This window comes from Candoia aspera, chromosome 1 (assembly GCF_035149785.1).
Source record: "Candoia aspera isolate rCanAsp1 chromosome 1, rCanAsp1.hap2, whole genome shotgun sequence".
Lineage (NCBI taxonomy): Eukaryota > Metazoa > Chordata > Lepidosauria > Squamata > Boidae > Candoia > Candoia aspera.
The window spans coordinates 37952930-37972040 of NC_086153.1; the positions used below are offsets into that span (position 1 = coordinate 37952930).

Below are 19111 nucleotides of genomic sequence, written 5' to 3' on the forward strand. Positions count from 1 at the left end.
GCAAGGCACTGGGAAGATCAGCAGGCGAGTTACTGTGCAGGTCATGCAGAGGAAAAGCAGAAATCGAAATGAGGCACAACACTCACCCATGAGACCCCTCCAGAAATTTCTCAAAGGAAACCCAGAACAACCTAAATGTTCTGGGTTTCAGTTCAGCCAAGCCAAGACCCACCTGAAGCAATCCAGCCGAAGCTCAAAGCCACAATCTGTATTGTGCACAAAACCAAACATTTTCCTGACTCCAAACTCCAAGTAGCAATATATTTTGTAAATACCTAGCAGAAGAATGCTGTTACAGTCACATCTTTATGTTACAACATTAAAATAAATTAATTGTCAGAAGATCCCAACCAACTGAAAGCAAAAGAAACCTGTTTTATGAGACTGCATGAAGTATTAGTGGGACAGCAACTCTTTAATTTGGAAGCATCTCCAGTCCAAGCCCAAGTACTGAAAATATTTGCTGTATTTTCTGTTCTTCAAAGCTGCAATTCTTACCTGCATGTTGCATATTTGGTCTGTCTTTGAGGAGGACATCGCCAAGGATCTGACGATAAAACAGTATGAGATGCATATAGCACATGCTGCCAATTAATACTTCTGGTAATAGGCTGGTTAAAAGATGTAAAGAAAATATGTCATTTCAGGAGTAATCTCAAGTGACATCCTAGCACATCTTAATATAAACTTTTTTTCTGACCAGTTCTGAATTATTGCTTTGGCAGCCATTTAGCAATTTTGGAATTACATATAGAAACAATGAAGACAACTAAAAAAAAACCCCTTTTAATTCAGACAATTCCAAAGCAGTTCTATTAATCAAGATTTAACTATATAAGAATATTCTGTTTTTCTAGATTATCTTTTGAGAGATATAAGCCCTCTGCTCCCAATAGGATAGGTAACATTAACTTTTCCTTCCAGATGTTTATTTTCTTGTGCATGAGCAAAACTAAATGCCATCAAACCTCACACTCATAAGGCAAGTATTGTTTATTAAAAGGAATTAGATTTCCAGATCACATAATCTAAGAAGGGACTTTGTTCTTGTACATGTTTGCTTAAAATGTTTAAAATATGCAAACCTGTTCACTAAAGACACTTTTTTGATTAAAATGTTTTCAATTGTTAAATTAAACTGATTATTTAAACATTGCTGCCTTTTCTGCATTATATTAATTTGGCCTAAATTTATTGTGGAAGCTTCCTCTATTTTTTCTTTTGGTTCACTTAATTCTTTTCCCACAATAGTCTGATGGTACCATTTACTAGGGCTGTACACACTTTGGAACAAATTTGGAAGAAGTATTTTAGACTTAGTGCAGGCATAGCACTTTTCTGTTATTCAGTAAAGGAACATGAATAGCTAATGCTATATTAAGGAATCCACTCATACAAGTTAATGCAATTATTAAAACAGCAGCACCATTTTTCAGAGTTATGCAGAAGCTGGGAAAAAAACCAGGCTATTTTAGTGAAGAGGAGAGAGGTACTGCACTAATGAAGTCTGGATCACTTCTGAATACTTTTTAAAATTGTTTTTGTACAGCCCTACCAGTTAGTAACACTGAGAGAGTTGACATTTGATAACAGAAAGCATTTAGTACTTTATATGTAATAACAAAGCTCATCACATTCATTACAGAGCTTTATTTCAAGTTTGGACTTATGAGACTTTCAACATCATCTGGAAAAATCTCAAAACTGGTTTTGAATGTGCGATATTATAGGCATAACACAGTATCTATCTCCACAAGAAAAGGTAAGCCACAATACAACTAGCGCTCACTTACTTCAATATGCCTTTTGATCGTGTGGTTACAGACCTCAGTTTCACTAGAAGCTGTGGCTGCTTCCTCAGCGTTATCATATGATGAAAAACATTGCTGCTGGCTTTAGTAAAAGAAATAGCACATACAGTCAAGCATATTGATAGCAGAATCATCAATAGAGCACTTTCAAATATGTCCAAATAAATTGTTCTATTTTCAGCAACTTCTCAACCTAGTAATATGTTTTATTCTGATTTCCATTATCCTCAGGTTTGTTTTATTTCTAATTATTCTATTCATGTGTTTCAGCCTCTTTCATCTCTACAGATAGAATACTTTATCCTCACAAACACGTCATACTGCTGTGCTCTTCTTTTAAGAAATAACTTCAAATCACTCTTTTTATGATGGCTTTCACTGCTTGACAGCAATTCAGCAATACTGTATTTTCATCTACTCTTTACAAATGGTTTCATTTATTTTAATAATACTTTTATTTTGCTATTACCAATGTTTCTTATTGTTAAGCTATATACAACTGGCAGAGAACTGAGGCTTTTGCTTCAAATTCACACTTATTCCATGCTTACTGCACATTAAATGTTTCCAAAGCTAATAATACAACACAATAGGATTTCTGACAATGTGTAAATTGAGGCCTTTCATTTTTTTTATTTTGATACAAAATAAATTATACCTCTCCTTGAAATTGATGGGTCTATTTCTACCCTTTTTTCATATGGAGTCCCACCATTCAAAAGCAGCTCATATGTTCTGCAAAACATACAGAAAGATACATAATGTGGGAAAATATTAAGTAATTCTTGTAATCTATACTTCTTTTGAATTAGCACAGGGTTGAAATTAGGAAAAAAAATGCTATTTTTTTCTTGCATTATCCACACTTAATGGATAATGTTGGCAATTATTTGAAGATTCCATAAAACATAATTTCCATGTCAACAATTTATTTTGTTAAATCTCATTTATGTATTCATAAAATATTTTTCTCTTGATACACTGCCTTCAACACTGAACTAAACAATATCCTCGTCGCCTCCTTCACCTGGCAACCCAGAGCTTCCTTGGGGCTATGAGAGAAAAAGGAGATTCCTAAAAACTGGTTAGTGCTCTCACTCACAAAAGCTACCTAAACCTGATTTTCAGGGATCTCCCATGCCTCTATATCCCCCAGTCTTACCTTTTTAGAAAAGGCTATACACCAGTGGAATTTTTATTTTTAAAGACTATCCTCTGTCACATTCACACTGAGCTCAAAAAGGTGGATTTAAGACACTTTTGCATTTCAAAAGTAATTTTTACACCGAAATTCCTATTTGGCATGCAACGACCTGCACAGTTCTCTAGTTCATGCCCTGAATCACCAGGTGAATCTTGAAAGATGTCTCTGATGTCATAGATACACCCTAGATGCACTTAGAAGTGACAAAGGGCAAAGTTCTCTGGTGCTAAATTTACTCCTGTTTTTAATTCTAGACTACTTGTGTGCTATTTGCACAAAAGAATTCTATGTAGAAATAACTAATCCCATCATCCTCTTTTTACAGAGCATCTACAAGAAATCCCTGGATTACAAAAACCAGGGATAAAAGGATCAGACTGGTTGTGACAAAGGAATGCTGTAACTTTGAATTTATAAACAGGGATAAAAGAAGAAAGCTCATCTTCTCTTAGCTTCCTAATTCAGGAAAATCTGCTCTAGGTAGTCAATTTACCTCAATAGTGAATTAATCTATTTTTATCCTATTTCACCCCATTTTTTCATAAATATTGTAAATCGGTTATTAAGTTTAAATGGTTTAAAAAATAACTATTTAAAAAAATGAATTATTTAAAATAAATTAAATATGAATGCATTTAATAAATAAATGCCAGTCTAATAATGATGACCGTGAATTACATCAGCTATAAAAATCCCTGTTATATTACACTAGTGCTCTAAACTTGGTGGTAAACGGGAGTAAAATAGTTTTCCAGTACTCTCCATGCCTGTTTCTGGATTTAAGGGAAGCCACAACCTGAAATTTGTGTTGTTCACCTCACTTCGTGTCATACTTGCAACTTGATGTTTAAGTTGAGAGCAGGCAGAAAATAAAAATGTTGGTCACTTTTATTGCACACACAAAAAGGGTTTCAGTGGAAATAGCATTAAGTAAAGTTAATCAGAGAAGGAAGTTTCCTCCTCACAAAAAAGCTCTTTATAGGTGTAACAATAGTTATTCTGGTTTCAGGTTTGTTTTTAATATAATGGATAAGAAAAATGAATTAAAACTGATGGATAAAAAAAGAAAGAGAGAGAAAAAATATTTCCATATTATAGAAAATTTGTACAGGAAGAAAAAACTGCACCAATTATAAAACTATACACACACACACACACAACAGTGCTGTGAATATAAGGGAAGCACATAATTTGCAGCATGGAAAATTTACTATGTGCCTGCTTCTCAAGAAGCTGCCAGTATTGCAAGCCAAGTATTTTATAGGCAATATACTTGTTTTCTTTCTGCTGAGCCTTTGGAATCTTTTCCTGCTTGGGTTTCCCCCCACCCCCCGCCCCAATATAGCCCTTTTTTTGTAGGCAAGATTGCTTCCTGATGAAGGATTCTAACTAATGGTATCTGCTGGAGGAGCAGAATTTCCTCCAGTTACCCCATTCAAATTTGTTGGGGGAAATTGGAAATCCTCTGGAGGAGACTTGGGATACATCTGCAAAATAAAATGGTGAGGAAAGTAAAGTCCCATCATAGGAGTAGACTTCTGCTCATTTAACAGAGTACAGCTTTAACCATTATCAAGAGACTAGGAAGTTCAGGTCTGTTTTTTTAATTGTAATGTTCCAAAATTTTAAAAATTAAAGTGCATGCCTCCAAGTGAAGAATGATGTCATGAATATCGGTCATGCAGAATCAGCAGGCAGAATTCTGGACTTACATTGGGCCAGGACTTTAGTTCTCTGCCAAGGGACCACATGGACAAACAATATTTTCAGACTCTAAATGAAAATAACCATCTCATTTTCTTAGAAACCATCAAGATTGCATACAATTAATATTATTATATTTATCTGTATACTGTTCTTTCTCCCAGAGAAGCCCAGAGCAGCACACTAACTAAATATGTAGAAAAATAAAATAATGTAAAATGTTAGATTGTAATTTAGGCTTTTTCACACCATGCACCATAATCAAAATATATAACCTATTGTGTACTACCTGGAAGCAGGATCACATTGTCCTTTCCCAGCAATGGGAAAATGTAATCCCTACGCCACAGGAATGTAACTTACAGAGATGTCTAAACTGAAGAACATTATAAAAAATAACTAACCATGTTCACAGACTTTAAGACAGACCTTCCTTATTAGAACAGTTGATAATACAGACTGTTCCTGTATATTATTTTAACCCCTTGTCTAAGACAAAGGAAACTTTTATTCAAGACCTGAGGAAATAATAATAAAAATTAGGGATAAAACAATAATACAGGAAATTCTCGTTCAAAACTTTTTTTACATAAAGGAAATCACTATCTACTTCAATATGGCATATTCTCAAACCATATTATTTTAACATCTTTCTAGCAGTAAGACTTGATTAACAAGATTAACACCCTAGGCATGGGCTTGCAACCCAAGGGCTGCATACCTATCATATGACATTATTAAAACCAGACCATGCAACACATGTTTAGCACAAGCCTTAGAAAGAACGTCTTTTGCTGCAATAGCCAAGCCTAGCTCAGAGATCTGTGGTATGGCAACGTCCTTGGACTGAGTTCAAGGAATGCAGAAACCATCATCATATTTGGGTGGGAAAAGGAAATAATGAAGGAGCATTAGTCACTTTTGGTGTGTGTGTGTGCTTTAATTATACTGGATGTAAAATAATACTAGATCAATTTGAGTGAAGCTGGTTTAATGAAGTTTGTCAGAAGGAAAGATAGGAATGCATACTAATATAGCAGTCATCTTCAAATCTCTTGACGGAAGAAAATTGTATGTATATACAAAACATCACTGAGTGACTAAGGAGAGTTAAAAAAAATGGTAAGAGTTAAGTGGAGGAGGTCAAAGAGAGGCCCCTTTATTTCCTTCGACCTGAGGAACAGGGAGAAAGAGGAAACTGGTCTCAAACTGCAGGGGACATGTCATATTGGTTTTCCTCCCTGAAGATGACAAAAGCTACGTAGGCTGAATGTCCTCCTGGAAGAGAGATGAAGGGGCTAGAGGAGAATATGTCATCTTATCAGAGAAGATGAGGAATTCCTGGATTGGGCACAGAAAGTACCTGAACAAGGACAACATTACCAAGAAGCTACACAGGAGACAGAAAAAAGTAAGGTGGGAATGGAGGAACATGACACAACGCACAAAGCCTGCCAAGAAGAACTTTTCTGTGGAGCTTCAGAACATAATCCAGAGACTCCCCACTGATGATGATTCTAGGATGAAAAGCAGCTGCTATAAGCAGCAGTGTCTGAAGAAAATTACTGACTAGGCCCTGCCAAGAAAGGATTCCTGTTCTGCACTGAACAAGAAGTGACAGATGGCAGTGAGATGGATTAAATCAACAATTGGTTGGCCTGACTTCCTGTCAAGAGAGAGTGTACTAGTGTCATGACAGACAAAAAACCTGGATGATGCTCTCCTGGACTAGATTGTAGAAGTTTCAAGCAGGAGAGACACAATAATAATGGGAGACTTCAACTATCTAGTGTAGAGAAGTATGGAGATGGCCTTGAAGAATATAAGCAGCAATGGTGTTCCCTGTAGTAACATATGGCTGCGAGAGCTGGACCATAAGGAAGGCTGAGCGAAGGAAGATCGATGCTTTTGAACTGTGGTGTTGGAGGAAAATTCTGAGAGTGCCTTGGACTGCAAGAAGATCAAACCAGTCCATCCTCCAGGAAATAAAGCCAGACTGCTCACTTGAGGGAATGATATTAAAGGCAAAACTGAAATACTTTGGCCACATAATGAGAAGACAGGACACCCTGGAGAAGATGCTGATGCTAGGGAGAGTGGAAGGCAAAAGGAAGAGGGGCCGACCAAGGGCAAGATGGATGGATGATATTCTAGAGGTGACGGACTCGTCCCTGGGGGAGCTGGGGATGTTGACGACCGACAGGAAGCTCTGGCGTGGGCTGGTCCATGAAGTCACGAAGAGTCGGAAGCGACTAAACGAATAAACAACAACAACAATAAGGAAAACATCAACTTAGACCAAGAAAACAGGAAGACATGAGAAAGAAACTCAAGATTACCCCACCTTACCTCTCTTTGGTATAAGAGAGAGAGAAGGAAAAATGCTGTCAGGTTTGAAGATTCTTTTATTATGGCCCATATCAACAGAGTTCTAGTATTTCTTATGGTGTCTGTTTCCTGACCCGGTGTACCATAAAAGGCTGATACCTACATATCTGCTGGAAAATCAACTCAGCCAATGCTGCAAGGTCCCAAAAATCCTCTGTGATCTTGCTCATCCTAGATCTGTTCTTAACCAACAAGGAAGAGCTGGCTAAGAGATAAAAGAACTGCGAACCATGACAGGAAGTGACCAAGCATCTTGGGTTTCAACAGCTTTTTGGCCATATTAACAGTATGAGGAAGAAAAAGGAAGAAGTGACCTGCCACTTTCTCTGAGCAGCAAGATATATATTTATTAATTAATTAAATTTGCCACTGCCCATCTCCTCTCACAAGAGGGACTCGGGGAGGTGTTCCAAATTATGTTCCAATGGACAAAAGCAGCACAACTGAGAAAATAAGAAAATGGCAACTCTATGTGAGCAGAGATAGTTGGGGACTGCCAGGCTATCATGTTGTTGTTTATTCGTTTAGTCGCTTCCGACTCTTCGTGACCTCATGGACCAGCCCACGCCAGAGCTTCCTGTCGGTCGTCAACATCCCCAGCTCCCCCAGGGACGAGTCCGTCACCTCTAGAATATCATCCATCCACCTTGCCCTTGGTCGGCCCCTCTTCCTTTTGCCTTCCACTCTCCCGAGCATCAGCATCTTCTCCAGGGTGTCCTGTCTTCTCATTATGTGGCCAAAGTATTTCAGTTTTGCCTTTCATATCATTCCCTCAAGTGAGCAGTCTGGCTTTATTTCCTGGAGGATGGACTGGTTTGATCTTCTTGCAGTCCAAGGCACTCTCAGAATTTTCCTCCAACACCACAGTTCAAAAGCATCAATTTTCCTTCTCTCAGCCTTCCTTATGGTCCAGCTCTCGCAGCCATATGTTACTACGGGGAACACCATTGCTTTAACGATGCGGACCTTTGTTGTCAGTGTGATGTCTCTGCTCTTAACTATTTTATCGAGATTTGTCATTGCTCTTCTCCCAAGGATTAAGCGTCTTCTGATTTCCTGACTGCAGTCGGCATCTGCAGTAATCTTCGCACCTAGGAATACAAAGTCTTTCACTGCTTCTACATTTTCTCCCTCTATTTGCCAGTTATCAATCAAGCTGGTTGCCATAATCTTGGTTTTTTTGAGGTTTAGCTGCAAGCCAGCTTTTGCACTTTCTTCTTTCACCTTCATCATAAGGCTCCTCAGTTCCTCTTCGCTTTCAGCCATCAAAGTGGTATCATCTGCATATCTGAGATGGTTAATGTTTCTTCCAGCGATTTTAACTCCAGCCTTGGATTCCTCAAGGCCAGCTTGTCGCGTGATGTGTTCTGCGTACAAGTTGAATAGGTAGGGTGAGAGTATACAGCCCTGCCGTACTCCTTTCCCAATCTTAAACCAGTCCGTTGTTCCGTGGTCTGTTCTTACCATTGCTACTTGGTCGTTATACAGGTTCTTCAGGAGGCAGACAAGATGACTTGGTATCCCCATACCACTAAGACCTTGCCACAATTTGTTATGGTCCACACAGTCAAAGGCTTTAGAATAGCCAATAAAACAGAAATAGATGTTTTTCTGAAACTCCCTGGCTTTTTCCATTATCCAGCGGATATTGGCAATTTGGTCTCTAGTTCCTCTGCCTTTTCTAAACCCAGCTTGTACATCTGGCAATTCTCGCTCCATGAACTGCTGAAGTCTACCTTGCAGGATCTTGAGCATTACCTTACTGGCATGTGAAATGAGCCAGGCTATCATAAATGTGTTTAAGTATCCAGGATCAGATCAGATACATTTGAAAGCCTAGAAGAAGCTTGCAAAAGTCATCTTGGAATCCTTCTCTGTGAGAAATCATGAGGTCAGGCATAGTGCCAGAGTATTCCAGAAGGGCAAATGTCGCTTCCACATTAAAAAACGGGAAAAAAGAGGGCCTGTCTAATTACAGTCTGTTCATCTTGACAGTGATTCCAGACAAAACTATGGAATAGATTATTAGGCAGTCAATTCATGAGAATTTCAAAAATAGTGCACTGCCTGGCATGCCCAGCATGGGTTTAACAAAAACAAGTCACGCCAAGCTAACCTGATCTCTTCTGACAGAATGTCCAGTTTAACCGACTAGACAAATTTGGTAGACATAGTGTGACTCTTTTGAAAAGTATCTGACAAAGTCTCCCATGAGATTTTATTAGAGAAGACCTAAAATGTGAATTCAGCTAGAATACTATTACATGGATAAAAAGCTGCCTGAAACAATTGAATCTGACAAGCATATATCCATGCCCTGTGTGAAGGTGGAAGAAAAGTGATCAATAGCATAAAGCACAACTCCATCCCACACTCTATATCAGTGTTTCTCAACCCTGTCAACTTTAAGATGTGTGGACTTCAGCTTCCAGAATTCCCCAGCCAGCACACGTTGAAACACTGCTCTATACAGTTCAACCTATTATAAATTATTTGGATGAAGAGTTAAATAATTTTATTATATTTGGAAATAACGGAAAGATAGGAGGGATTGCAAATTTCTTAGAAGACCCTATCAAGATTCAGGAGGATTTTGACACACTGAAACAATGGGCAGAGGATGCAGGGGATCATACTGGGCAGTAGTATGTGTGAAAAAGACCTGGGGGTCTTGGTGGATCACAAATTCAACATGAGCTAATGCAACTGCAAAAAAAAAAAAAAAAGCAAATCGAGTCCTAGGCTGCATCAACAGAAATAATGTGTCAAGATCAGAGAAGTCATCATTCCTCTCCACTGTACATTGATCAGAATACTGCATCTAGTTCCGAGCGCCATATTTTAAGAAAAACTGGAGCATGTCCAAAAGACAATGACCAAAATGAAAAGAGGCGTGAAAAGAAAAACATATGAGGAATAGACAGAAGTGCTGGGTATATTTAGCCTGGAGAACACTGTGTGGAGGCATGACAGCCCTTTCCAAATTTATTATTTATTTATTTATCCAATTTGTCCCCACCCATCTCCTCCCATCGGGGGACTCTGGGCGGTTTACAATAATCAATTAAAACAATAATCAATTAAAAATGCCTGAAGGGCTGTCGTAACCTAGAATATAGGGCAGACTTAGAGGGATGCAGATTTTGGTTGAACATCAGGAAAAAATTCCTAATGATAAGAGCTCTTGAACAGTGAATCAGACTACCTTGGGAGGTGGTGGACTCTTCCTTGCTGGAGGTGTTTAAACTAAGACTGAACGGCCATCTGTCAGAAATGTCACAGTAGTGGATTCCCATATTGGGCAAGGATTGGACTAGATGGTCTCCAGGGACCTTTCCATTCCTTGTTTTCTATTATTGTAATGATGAAAAAATGATGGGAATAAAAACTTGTAATCTATTTGCTTCTGTAGATTAGTTAATTATTTTATATTTCAAGTTGCATAATTACTTAGCAGTAAGATCCACTGAACTGAATGGGGCATTTATATAAAGACACTTGAATAAAGTTTAATTCTAAATATTCAGCTGAAAGAAATAGGTAAAAAATAGATAAAAACAGCTCACTGATATTTTGATTTTGAACTACAATTAAGCTGTTAGATTCAGTTTAAAATATTGGATTTTTTTCTATTTAAAGGTAAAAGATTATTTTAGAAAAAGCTATCAAGCTGAAGCAGCTGCTGGCCCTTCACAACATCTCCACAAGGCCTTACATAAAGCACCTAAATAAAGCACAAGTTACTTCCTCCAACCTATGAACAATAAACATGTGGCTTTTATTTGATAAATTTGCAGTTCTGATTACTGGAATTTCTGGGTTCACTGATGCAGTATGTTTGCACATCTGGCACAGGACAACAAAAATGAAATCCAACACCATGTACCAATTGAATTGTCTTCTTATTATGGCTCCACCTTTTTCCTCTCTTCCCAAAGAAAACTTACTTGGGAGAAATTGGAAGTCCACTTGAGTCAAAAAGTTTTAGAAATGCCCAGCCACAGCTTAATTCTCCTCTCTCACCTGTTGACTGGAAAAGAAGGTGAATGAAATTAGGAGGCAACTTGATTGGGCACAATTCAGTTTCAGATCTGAAAATCTGATTGCCTACATCAGGTGATGGCTGCAACCCCCAATCCCCATTTTGCAACCCTTAAAATGTTCTCAGATCACACCACTAAAAGCTGGCAATGCAATTTCCTGATCTTTTTGCGTCCATGAGGTGTAAAATATCTCCACCTTGTAGTATTAGATTCCCAATATCCCCAAATAGAAAGTATCCCTTAAAAAAAGCTTCTGTTTTCAGTCTCATCCACACATATTTACTGTGTCTTTTTCATTTGTCATTCTACTCTATTTCTGAACATGTTCTGTTTGGCCTTAGAAGATAAGAGGGGTTTTTTGTTTTGTTTTTAAGTGTAGCCCCAGCTGGAAAAACCTGTTGACCCCCATCTTACAGCCACACTGTGTATAGTTACAGCAGCAATGACAAAGTTTGTAGAGATTAATGTAGGCTTTCCTTCCTCCCACTCTACATACCAGTGTCAGCTTGTTATTCAGTAGTATTAACCATGCAAATAGATCATGGCTAAAGGGAAAAACCACTCAGGAGACTCTACTGGCTCTACTATTATGAAGGTAGTCAAGCCTACACATTCAGACAGACTATTCAGTCATTACACTATGTCACAATGTGGTTTGTTTGTTTTAGCATAGTGAGTTTTGCAAAATAAATTAATACAGATTGTAAATCATTGCTGATGCTTAACCTATTTGTAACCTCACTTCAATCCTTATTGACTAGTCATTCTAGAAATAACAAAGCATCAGGTACAGAGACTTATCATAAAAGACTATAAACAGTATTTGATATTTCATGACCAACAAGAAAAAAGAAGGTAAAAAGGGTATCTTGATGGTCTTTATCATTATCATCACTTAATTTTTGTTTACATTACCTAGGTCTTTTTTACTCTTATTTGTATAATTCTTATCTATACTGTTTAAAAGCACTAATGGCTAAGATGCTTAATCTCAAGAAGCTGCACCTAACAACCAAGCTGCCTGACCACTCCATCAGAAAATGACGAAGAAATATATTAAAATGTGCCAGCTCCAAAGGAAGTGATTTTTTAAAAAATACTGAAATCTACTTATGTTTCATTTCTATGGATTATCGTGCCAAGCACTTTGCACAGAAAGTAGCAGTGCAGTCTGCTAATATAGTTTCATACACTGAATCATCTCTATTGACTTACATTGTGATTATAAGTGATGCCAAGTTCAAATAATAGTCCAATATCTGGAGATGGATTGTTAGATCTAATGAAACAATCACCATCAAGAATACATGGTAAGATGCCAGTGACCTACGAACAAAAACAAACTGTTCTAATTATTTGATTTTAAATATTTTAAAAATATAAATCTATCTTGTAATTATTTGAAGAAACTAATGATCAAATTAAACCCTGGCCATACTCATCTTTTGATATATTGTAATTGTAGGTAATAGTGCTAATTGCCCAATTCAGGGATGGGCTTTCTGCAGCCAGTTCTCAAGTCTCTGTTTTGTAGCTCCTCTGAACCCTTCAGAATTGCACTGCCAACATTCAAGGGTAAACTACTAATTTTGGGGACGACTGCTGTTTTAAACAAAATAAGGTTTAAAATACGCAAGGTATTTAATATGCTTGAGTAAAAAAAAACACACAGCCACACCCCAAGAAACTGTAACAGCTAGCCTGAAAATATTTGACCCACCCCTTGCAAGGATATCACCACTACACTCCCTGCAACTTTTTTGAAGGGACACACAACAGATGTCCCTTCAAAAACAGAACAGATTTTTAGAGGGTACAAAGAGTAACAAAAGGGGGAAGAATAACTCAAAACCAGCTCCTCCCATCCCCTGTCAGAAGCATCCCCTTATAAGAATCCTGGATCCAATTCCTCAGAAAAGATGGCAAAGCTTATGGGATGTCTATTGGCTTCCTGAAAACTGAAATATAATGGCAATACAAAGGAAAATTTCTATCTGAACTATCTGCCTGCAAATTACTCATCGTGAAGGTTTTTTCTTCTCTTTTTTCATGTAGCTCTCATATACTACATACTGTAAATTTAATACTGATTCAGAGATGGTATTGCAATCTGCTGAAGAATCCCTGAAAATTCTGTTAGTTTAAATACAGTTCACTAATTATGTCCCAGTTGCAACAAAATTATTTAGAGCTGCAGTGATCAGCCTTCACAATGATATTCAGCGTAACCTAAGTATTACCCATCTGGTTCAGGGCAGGTGGGCTTTTTTGTTTGTTTGTTTTGCTCTTAGTCTCTCATAGAGACAGCCAGTTTGGGGTAGTGGTTTAAGGTATCAGGAGAGAAACCAGGATACTGTGAGTTCTAGTCCTGCCTTAGGTAAGAAAATTTGGGCCAGTCACCCTCTCTCAGGCCTAGGAAGAAGGCAATGGCAAACCACTTCCGAAAATGTTGCCAAGAAAACTGTACAGAGTTATCCAGGCAGTTGCCAGCAAGTAACTGACCTGAAGAAGCACAAAAAAAGTCTCCCAAAGAACCCCTATCAACCTGTCACAGAATCCTAGGTTGTTCCAACACAGTTTGAACAACCCTGGTTTAGTATATAATATTTGGTTAAACATAACATTGCTTTAAAAAAAATCTGACTAAAAATCAATAAAATAAATGTTTAACTATCTGTATTACTGAGGGCCGTATTAAGAGAGCCACGTTTCCTAAAAGAAAATTAAAAATTAAAAAACATTCAGTTGAGACCAGGAGAGAAGGGAGGAACTCCATGAGCAGTTTTCCTTAACCAAACCACTCTCCCCTTGAGATTGTGTCTGCCCCTGCTTTTCCAGTGGTAAATAAGGGGTGGGAGGGTATTTAATCAAGAAAACTGTTCAAAGGAACTCCCTTCCACTTTCCAGTACTCGGAACTCTGACCAAGGCTGTTTATTTTTCAAGAATGAAATATTCGAAAAACCAATCATTGCTATCCCAAGTCTTGTTTAATTAGCTCCCAGATAGTAAGGTTTAGGTAATATAGACTGTGATATAATTAAATGCCATACATTATTCTACATTATAACAGATATTGTGATTTTTTATGATTTAGCTTTCTACCTTTTGAATCAGAAATAAAACCCAATGGATATTTTGATAAAGATTGGGGGAGATTATCATCAGACAATAATACCAATATTTATAAAATAGACTATAATACTACTATACTTGCCTAGTCCTCTGGGCAGGCAAAATACACATATCAAATCTATCTATAGTAGACTGTATACTCACCCTTGGAGAAAAGCTCCATGTTTTGGGGTTTTTTGGTTGCCATGTAGCTCTCACAGTATGGATGTTGCTCAGAATCTAAAATAAGATAAAGCATAGGGAAGACCCACTCAATTAATTAGTGTATCTAAAAATAATGAAGTGATAATAAAGAAGACACTCCAATTATTTTCTCACAAGATCAGTATTGGTTTGGAAGATCAGCTTTCTCCTTCAGTTCAAATGAATTAGAACTATGAACCCCATTTAACATAAAGTGGTGAAAGATCCTTTCTACAACTTTTGTAGTCATGTGAATCACTTGATAGATGTTTAATTACATAAAGAGTGTCAATCAGTCACTCAAAACTCTGACAGAAGGAAAGATATAAATCTATTCAGTGTGACATTCTAACAGCAGCACATACAGGAAAAATCTGGAAAACATGTTGCAACTTACTCGGTTGCCATCAAAAAGGCAGAGTCGAATATGTCTACTGAGGACCTGTATACTAATGCCAGGAAAAGGAATTCCTTTACAGTTCCATAAAGTCATAACTAGTGATATCCGAGTTGGCCTTGGCTGAATCTGAAAAGGATAAAACAACAGAGCCAACCATTAAATACAACATAATTGGAAAAATAGTAATGTCTAGTAACTGTATTGTTGTGTTTAAAAGATGTACATATCATGGTTAGAGGATTTTCCTATACAGCTACTCCTTGTTTAGCAACTACCTCAGATAGCGACCATTTGTAAATACTGTATGACTGTAATAAACAGTAACAAAAAATTCATTTTCCGACCAATGCATGCATTTATGACCAAATTTGGTGGGCCTGACAACAAAAACCTTCAGTGTGAAACTGATTAAGGTCTGATCAGTTTCAGGCAGCAAGGCAGCCCCCTGAAAGGTTCAAATCAACTAATTAAGGTCACAGAGCTGAGCTTGCTAACTTGTGGTTAGCACTTAGGGAAGTGCAGCTCAGGAAGAGATAGCTTGTTTAAGCTATCTCTTCACCCTGAGAGGGGGCAAAAAGAGGGGGGGAGCAGGTCAGGCATAGGACACTGTACAAGAGAACTTTATCTGAATAAGACAGCAGCAACCAGTGATCGTCACACTGGTCTCTATCACATGTTCACTTAATGACCATTTTGCTTAACGATAAAGTCACTGGACCAGATTGTGGTCGCTAAACGAGGAGATGGTGTACCTAAGAGCTACGTAGCAGGCTGCCAAAAATCCTAAGGCACCAGCCACCAATTCTAAATATTCTCGATCTGGATCCCAATTTGGTCCTTCTCTGAAGTCGTTCCAGCTTTTCCCTCTGCTTACCTGCTTCTTGATAAGTTTTCCTGTTGCCTGGAAACATAACTTAAACTCTCTATTTTATTCATATGGAGTATACATAAAGAGCAACACATGTTCTTGCTATGGCAGACACAGTCTTAATAGATTTGTGCATTTACAAAATGGATGGGTGGTGGATTAAACTACCTGCAATTTTAATGTAAAGCAAGATATTCTATGTCTGAAGCAGATTTCATCTGAAGGGCACCTTCATCTGGTGCCCTTCAGATGTGTGGCTTTCAATTTTTATAAGACAGTATGGCCACAGGGAGAAGTGCAAAAATTCAAGACAAAGTCACATGTGTATATGAATTATATCCTTTTTTCCTTTCATTTTTCCTTTCAGCCGCCCAGAGTTGTTGTGTACGAGTTGGGTGGCAAAGAAATTTGATAAATAAATAAATCAATTTTATAACCAAATTTTACAAAAAAATACACAAAAACAGAAAAAACAAAATGCAAAAAAATCTAATAAACAATAACAAGCTATAAATCATTCCAGTTATATCAAGAAGACAGCTATGGTTAACTTCTTCAAATGCCTCGCTAAAACTGAGGTACACTATATCCATAGCATTCCCTTAGTCTAGTCACTTTGTCCAAAAAAAAAAAGGGGGGGGGAGTAAGATTTGTCTGGCAGGACCTATTTTTTACAAACCTACTCATGACACCTACACTGGCTTCTACTAATCACCTTGTTCCTTTCTAAGTGTATGCAAACCCACTACTTGATATTTTGTAGGATTTTTCTAGGTACTGATGTCAAGCTGATTGGTCTACAGTTTCTTGCAATATTTTTTTTTCCTTTTTTAAAGACTAGAATGTTAGCTCTTCTTTAATCTTCTGGCACTTCCCCTGTACTCCAATTCTCAAAGGCTGCAGTCAATGGCTCTGAGAACCCATCCACCAGTTCCTTTGCCACCCTGGGATATACAGTATTTCATCTGACCCGGACAACCTTAATTTATTCAAAGCAGCTAGATGTTCTCCCACTACTTCCTTGCTTATTTTGACCTGCATTTCTCTTCTAGCCCACATGGTGCAATTTCTGGGAGCAACTTCTGAGAGACTGGACCACTTTTTCCTTTTGAAAAAAGACAGATGCAAAATTGGAATTAAGTAGTTCAGCCTTCTCTCTGTTGTCTATCATCATCTTGTCATCGTCTCCAACCAAATCGACCATTTCCTTGACTTTCTTCCTGTTCTGCACATACCCAAAGAATCCCTGTTATTTTTTGCATTCAGCTTAGCTCATTCTGAGCCTCAGCCTTCCTGACCCACTTACAGATTCAGATTATTCCTTGATATTCTGCTTTTGTTACATGCCCTTTTCTATTTTTTTAACTTGTTCTCTTTGTTTATCAGAGAGCTCTTTATGCAACCACATTGGTTCATCAGCTGTCTCCCATTTTTCTTTCTCTCTGGAATTGTTTGTGTTTGGGCCTTAATTATCTCATTTTTCAGAGTCTCCCAACCTTCCTGAACTGTTTTTCCCTTCAGGATTTCCATGCATGGAATCCTTCCTACTTATTCTCTTACTAGAAATTAGCTCTCTTGAAATCTAGAATGCTAATCTGACTGCCTTCTCCCTGTCTGGAATATGATGAATTGCAGGATCACATGGTACTCTCTCCCAAGGTTCCCACACCTCCCACTTCCTCAACCATTTCATTCCTGTTAATAAGTATTAAATCCAGTATAGCTGATCCCTTTGTTCCTTTTTCCACCCTTTGGAAGATAAAGTTGTCTGCTAATCTGCTCTGTATCATTCCAATTTTAGTATATATGCTGCCGAAGTGAGCATGGAAGATAAAGTTGTCTGAAAGAACCTGCTGGATCTCCTGTTTGCCACAGAGTTTGATTCCCAGTGGATGTTGGGGTAGTTGAAATCCCCCATTACCACAGTTGTATGTTTCACAGACATACCATGGCCACCTGTGAAGACTTCATATATATCTTTGGCTTGACTGGGCAATCTGTAGTACACACCCACAACAGTGTCATTGTTTCTTTTTCCTTAATATTCACCCAGACATTTTCAGTAGGGTTTGCATCCTTGGTGTTATAAATTTCCATACAGATATAGTCATTTTTATGTATGCCACCACACTCCCCTTTTCCTGGGTCTGGTTTTTTTGAACAAATTATATCCTTCCAGGGCTACATTCCAATCATGAGTTCCATCCCACCAGGTTTCAGTACTATCAACAACGTCATATTTGCCTGCCTTACCAGGGGTCCCTGTTTGTTCTCACACCCTGTACATTTATGTATAGGCATCCAAGCCCTTTAGTACTGCCCATTATATACTTCATGATATTCTTCCCAAACTTTTGCTCCATTACACCCAACAGTTTCTTCATCTTCTGTTACCCTGAAGACACTAGCCTTTAGATGGCTTTCTTAAGAACGAATACTTACACTGCCTTTTTCAGGGCTCCATGCTAGATCTTGGAAAGAAAGATTGGAAGGTGTAAGCACTGGTTGCAGGAAGGAAGATGCCCGAAACTGAATTCCTAGAAAAACAATATATATGTAGCTTCTGTTAATATGTTTTCTACTACAGATTAAGGTTACTATGGTAACTAATCATTTTGGCCAGGTGAAGAGGTTGAATTTAATTGTCCCCTTTTCACGTGTTAATGGTTGCATTGCCTAAGGGAGGAACTTGCCTGGACTTGTTTTAGGTTTCAGTTTCCCTTCTGTGTAGGCTTGCAGAGAATATGCAGCTGAGAGAAATCTCTCCTCTCAGCAAACAGCCTTTAAATATGTTTGTTTTCTGTAAATAAAATTATTTTTATAGAAATGCCTGGTGTGTGACTTTTCTGATCTCTCCTGGGCCAAAGGCTTTCAAGCACTCTGCCAACAGCTTCATCCTTCATGCTTTCTGGGTGCATAGTCTCTGATAGGGTTTAATAACTTACCCCCACTCTCCCAGCCTTCAGAAAGGGAGTTAAGACTTGGCTATGTCACCTCACTTGGGGCAAGAGGGGGGATAGTCGATCATGGGGGTGGCTGGTATCTTGATGTGGCCCTGGAAAATTTTACTAAGTCTATATTGGACTTTATATTTTATATTTCTTATATTTATGTATATTTATATTTTATAATGAATCTTTTATTCTTTTATTCATTTGTAAACCGCCCAGAGTGGTTGCTTACGAGATGAGCAGTGAAGAAATATGATAGAGAGATAGAGAGATAGAACTTTCAAATCTGAAGCTATGTTTTGTTAATTTCTGAACCATATAAACATGTCTTGAATCACAGATAATTGCTTGTTTATCAATGTAGCTGAGGTCTGGCACCAAATTATAAGAGGTAACTGACTATCTCAATTACCTGACAAGTTTAGC

The 19111-nt window shown here is 37.9% G+C and overlaps 1 protein-coding gene across 2 annotated transcripts in view; it reads right to left on the bottom strand.

Annotated features, from left to right (window-relative positions):
• Positions 1-19111, bottom strand: part of NPHP1 (nephrocystin 1) — a 35947-nt gene that overhangs the window by 6547 nt on the left and 10289 nt on the right. Inside the window, exons 10-17 of one of the 2 annotated variants that reach the window (XM_063302108.1) lie at positions 18177-18271; positions 14864-14992; positions 14428-14502; positions 12366-12476; positions 11055-11137; positions 2470-2546; positions 1794-1893; positions 499-611 (exon numbers count right to left, since the gene is read on the bottom strand). In XM_063302108.1, the coding sequence (XP_063158178.1) occupies positions 499-611; positions 1794-1893; positions 2470-2546; positions 11055-11137; positions 12366-12476; positions 14428-14502; positions 14864-14992; positions 18177-18271 (783 nt within the window). The remainder of the gene's footprint in view (positions 1-498; positions 612-1793; positions 1894-2469; positions 2547-11054; positions 11138-12365; positions 12477-14427; positions 14503-14863; positions 14993-18176; positions 18272-19111) is intronic. The other variant, XM_063302115.1, reaches the window with a different exon arrangement.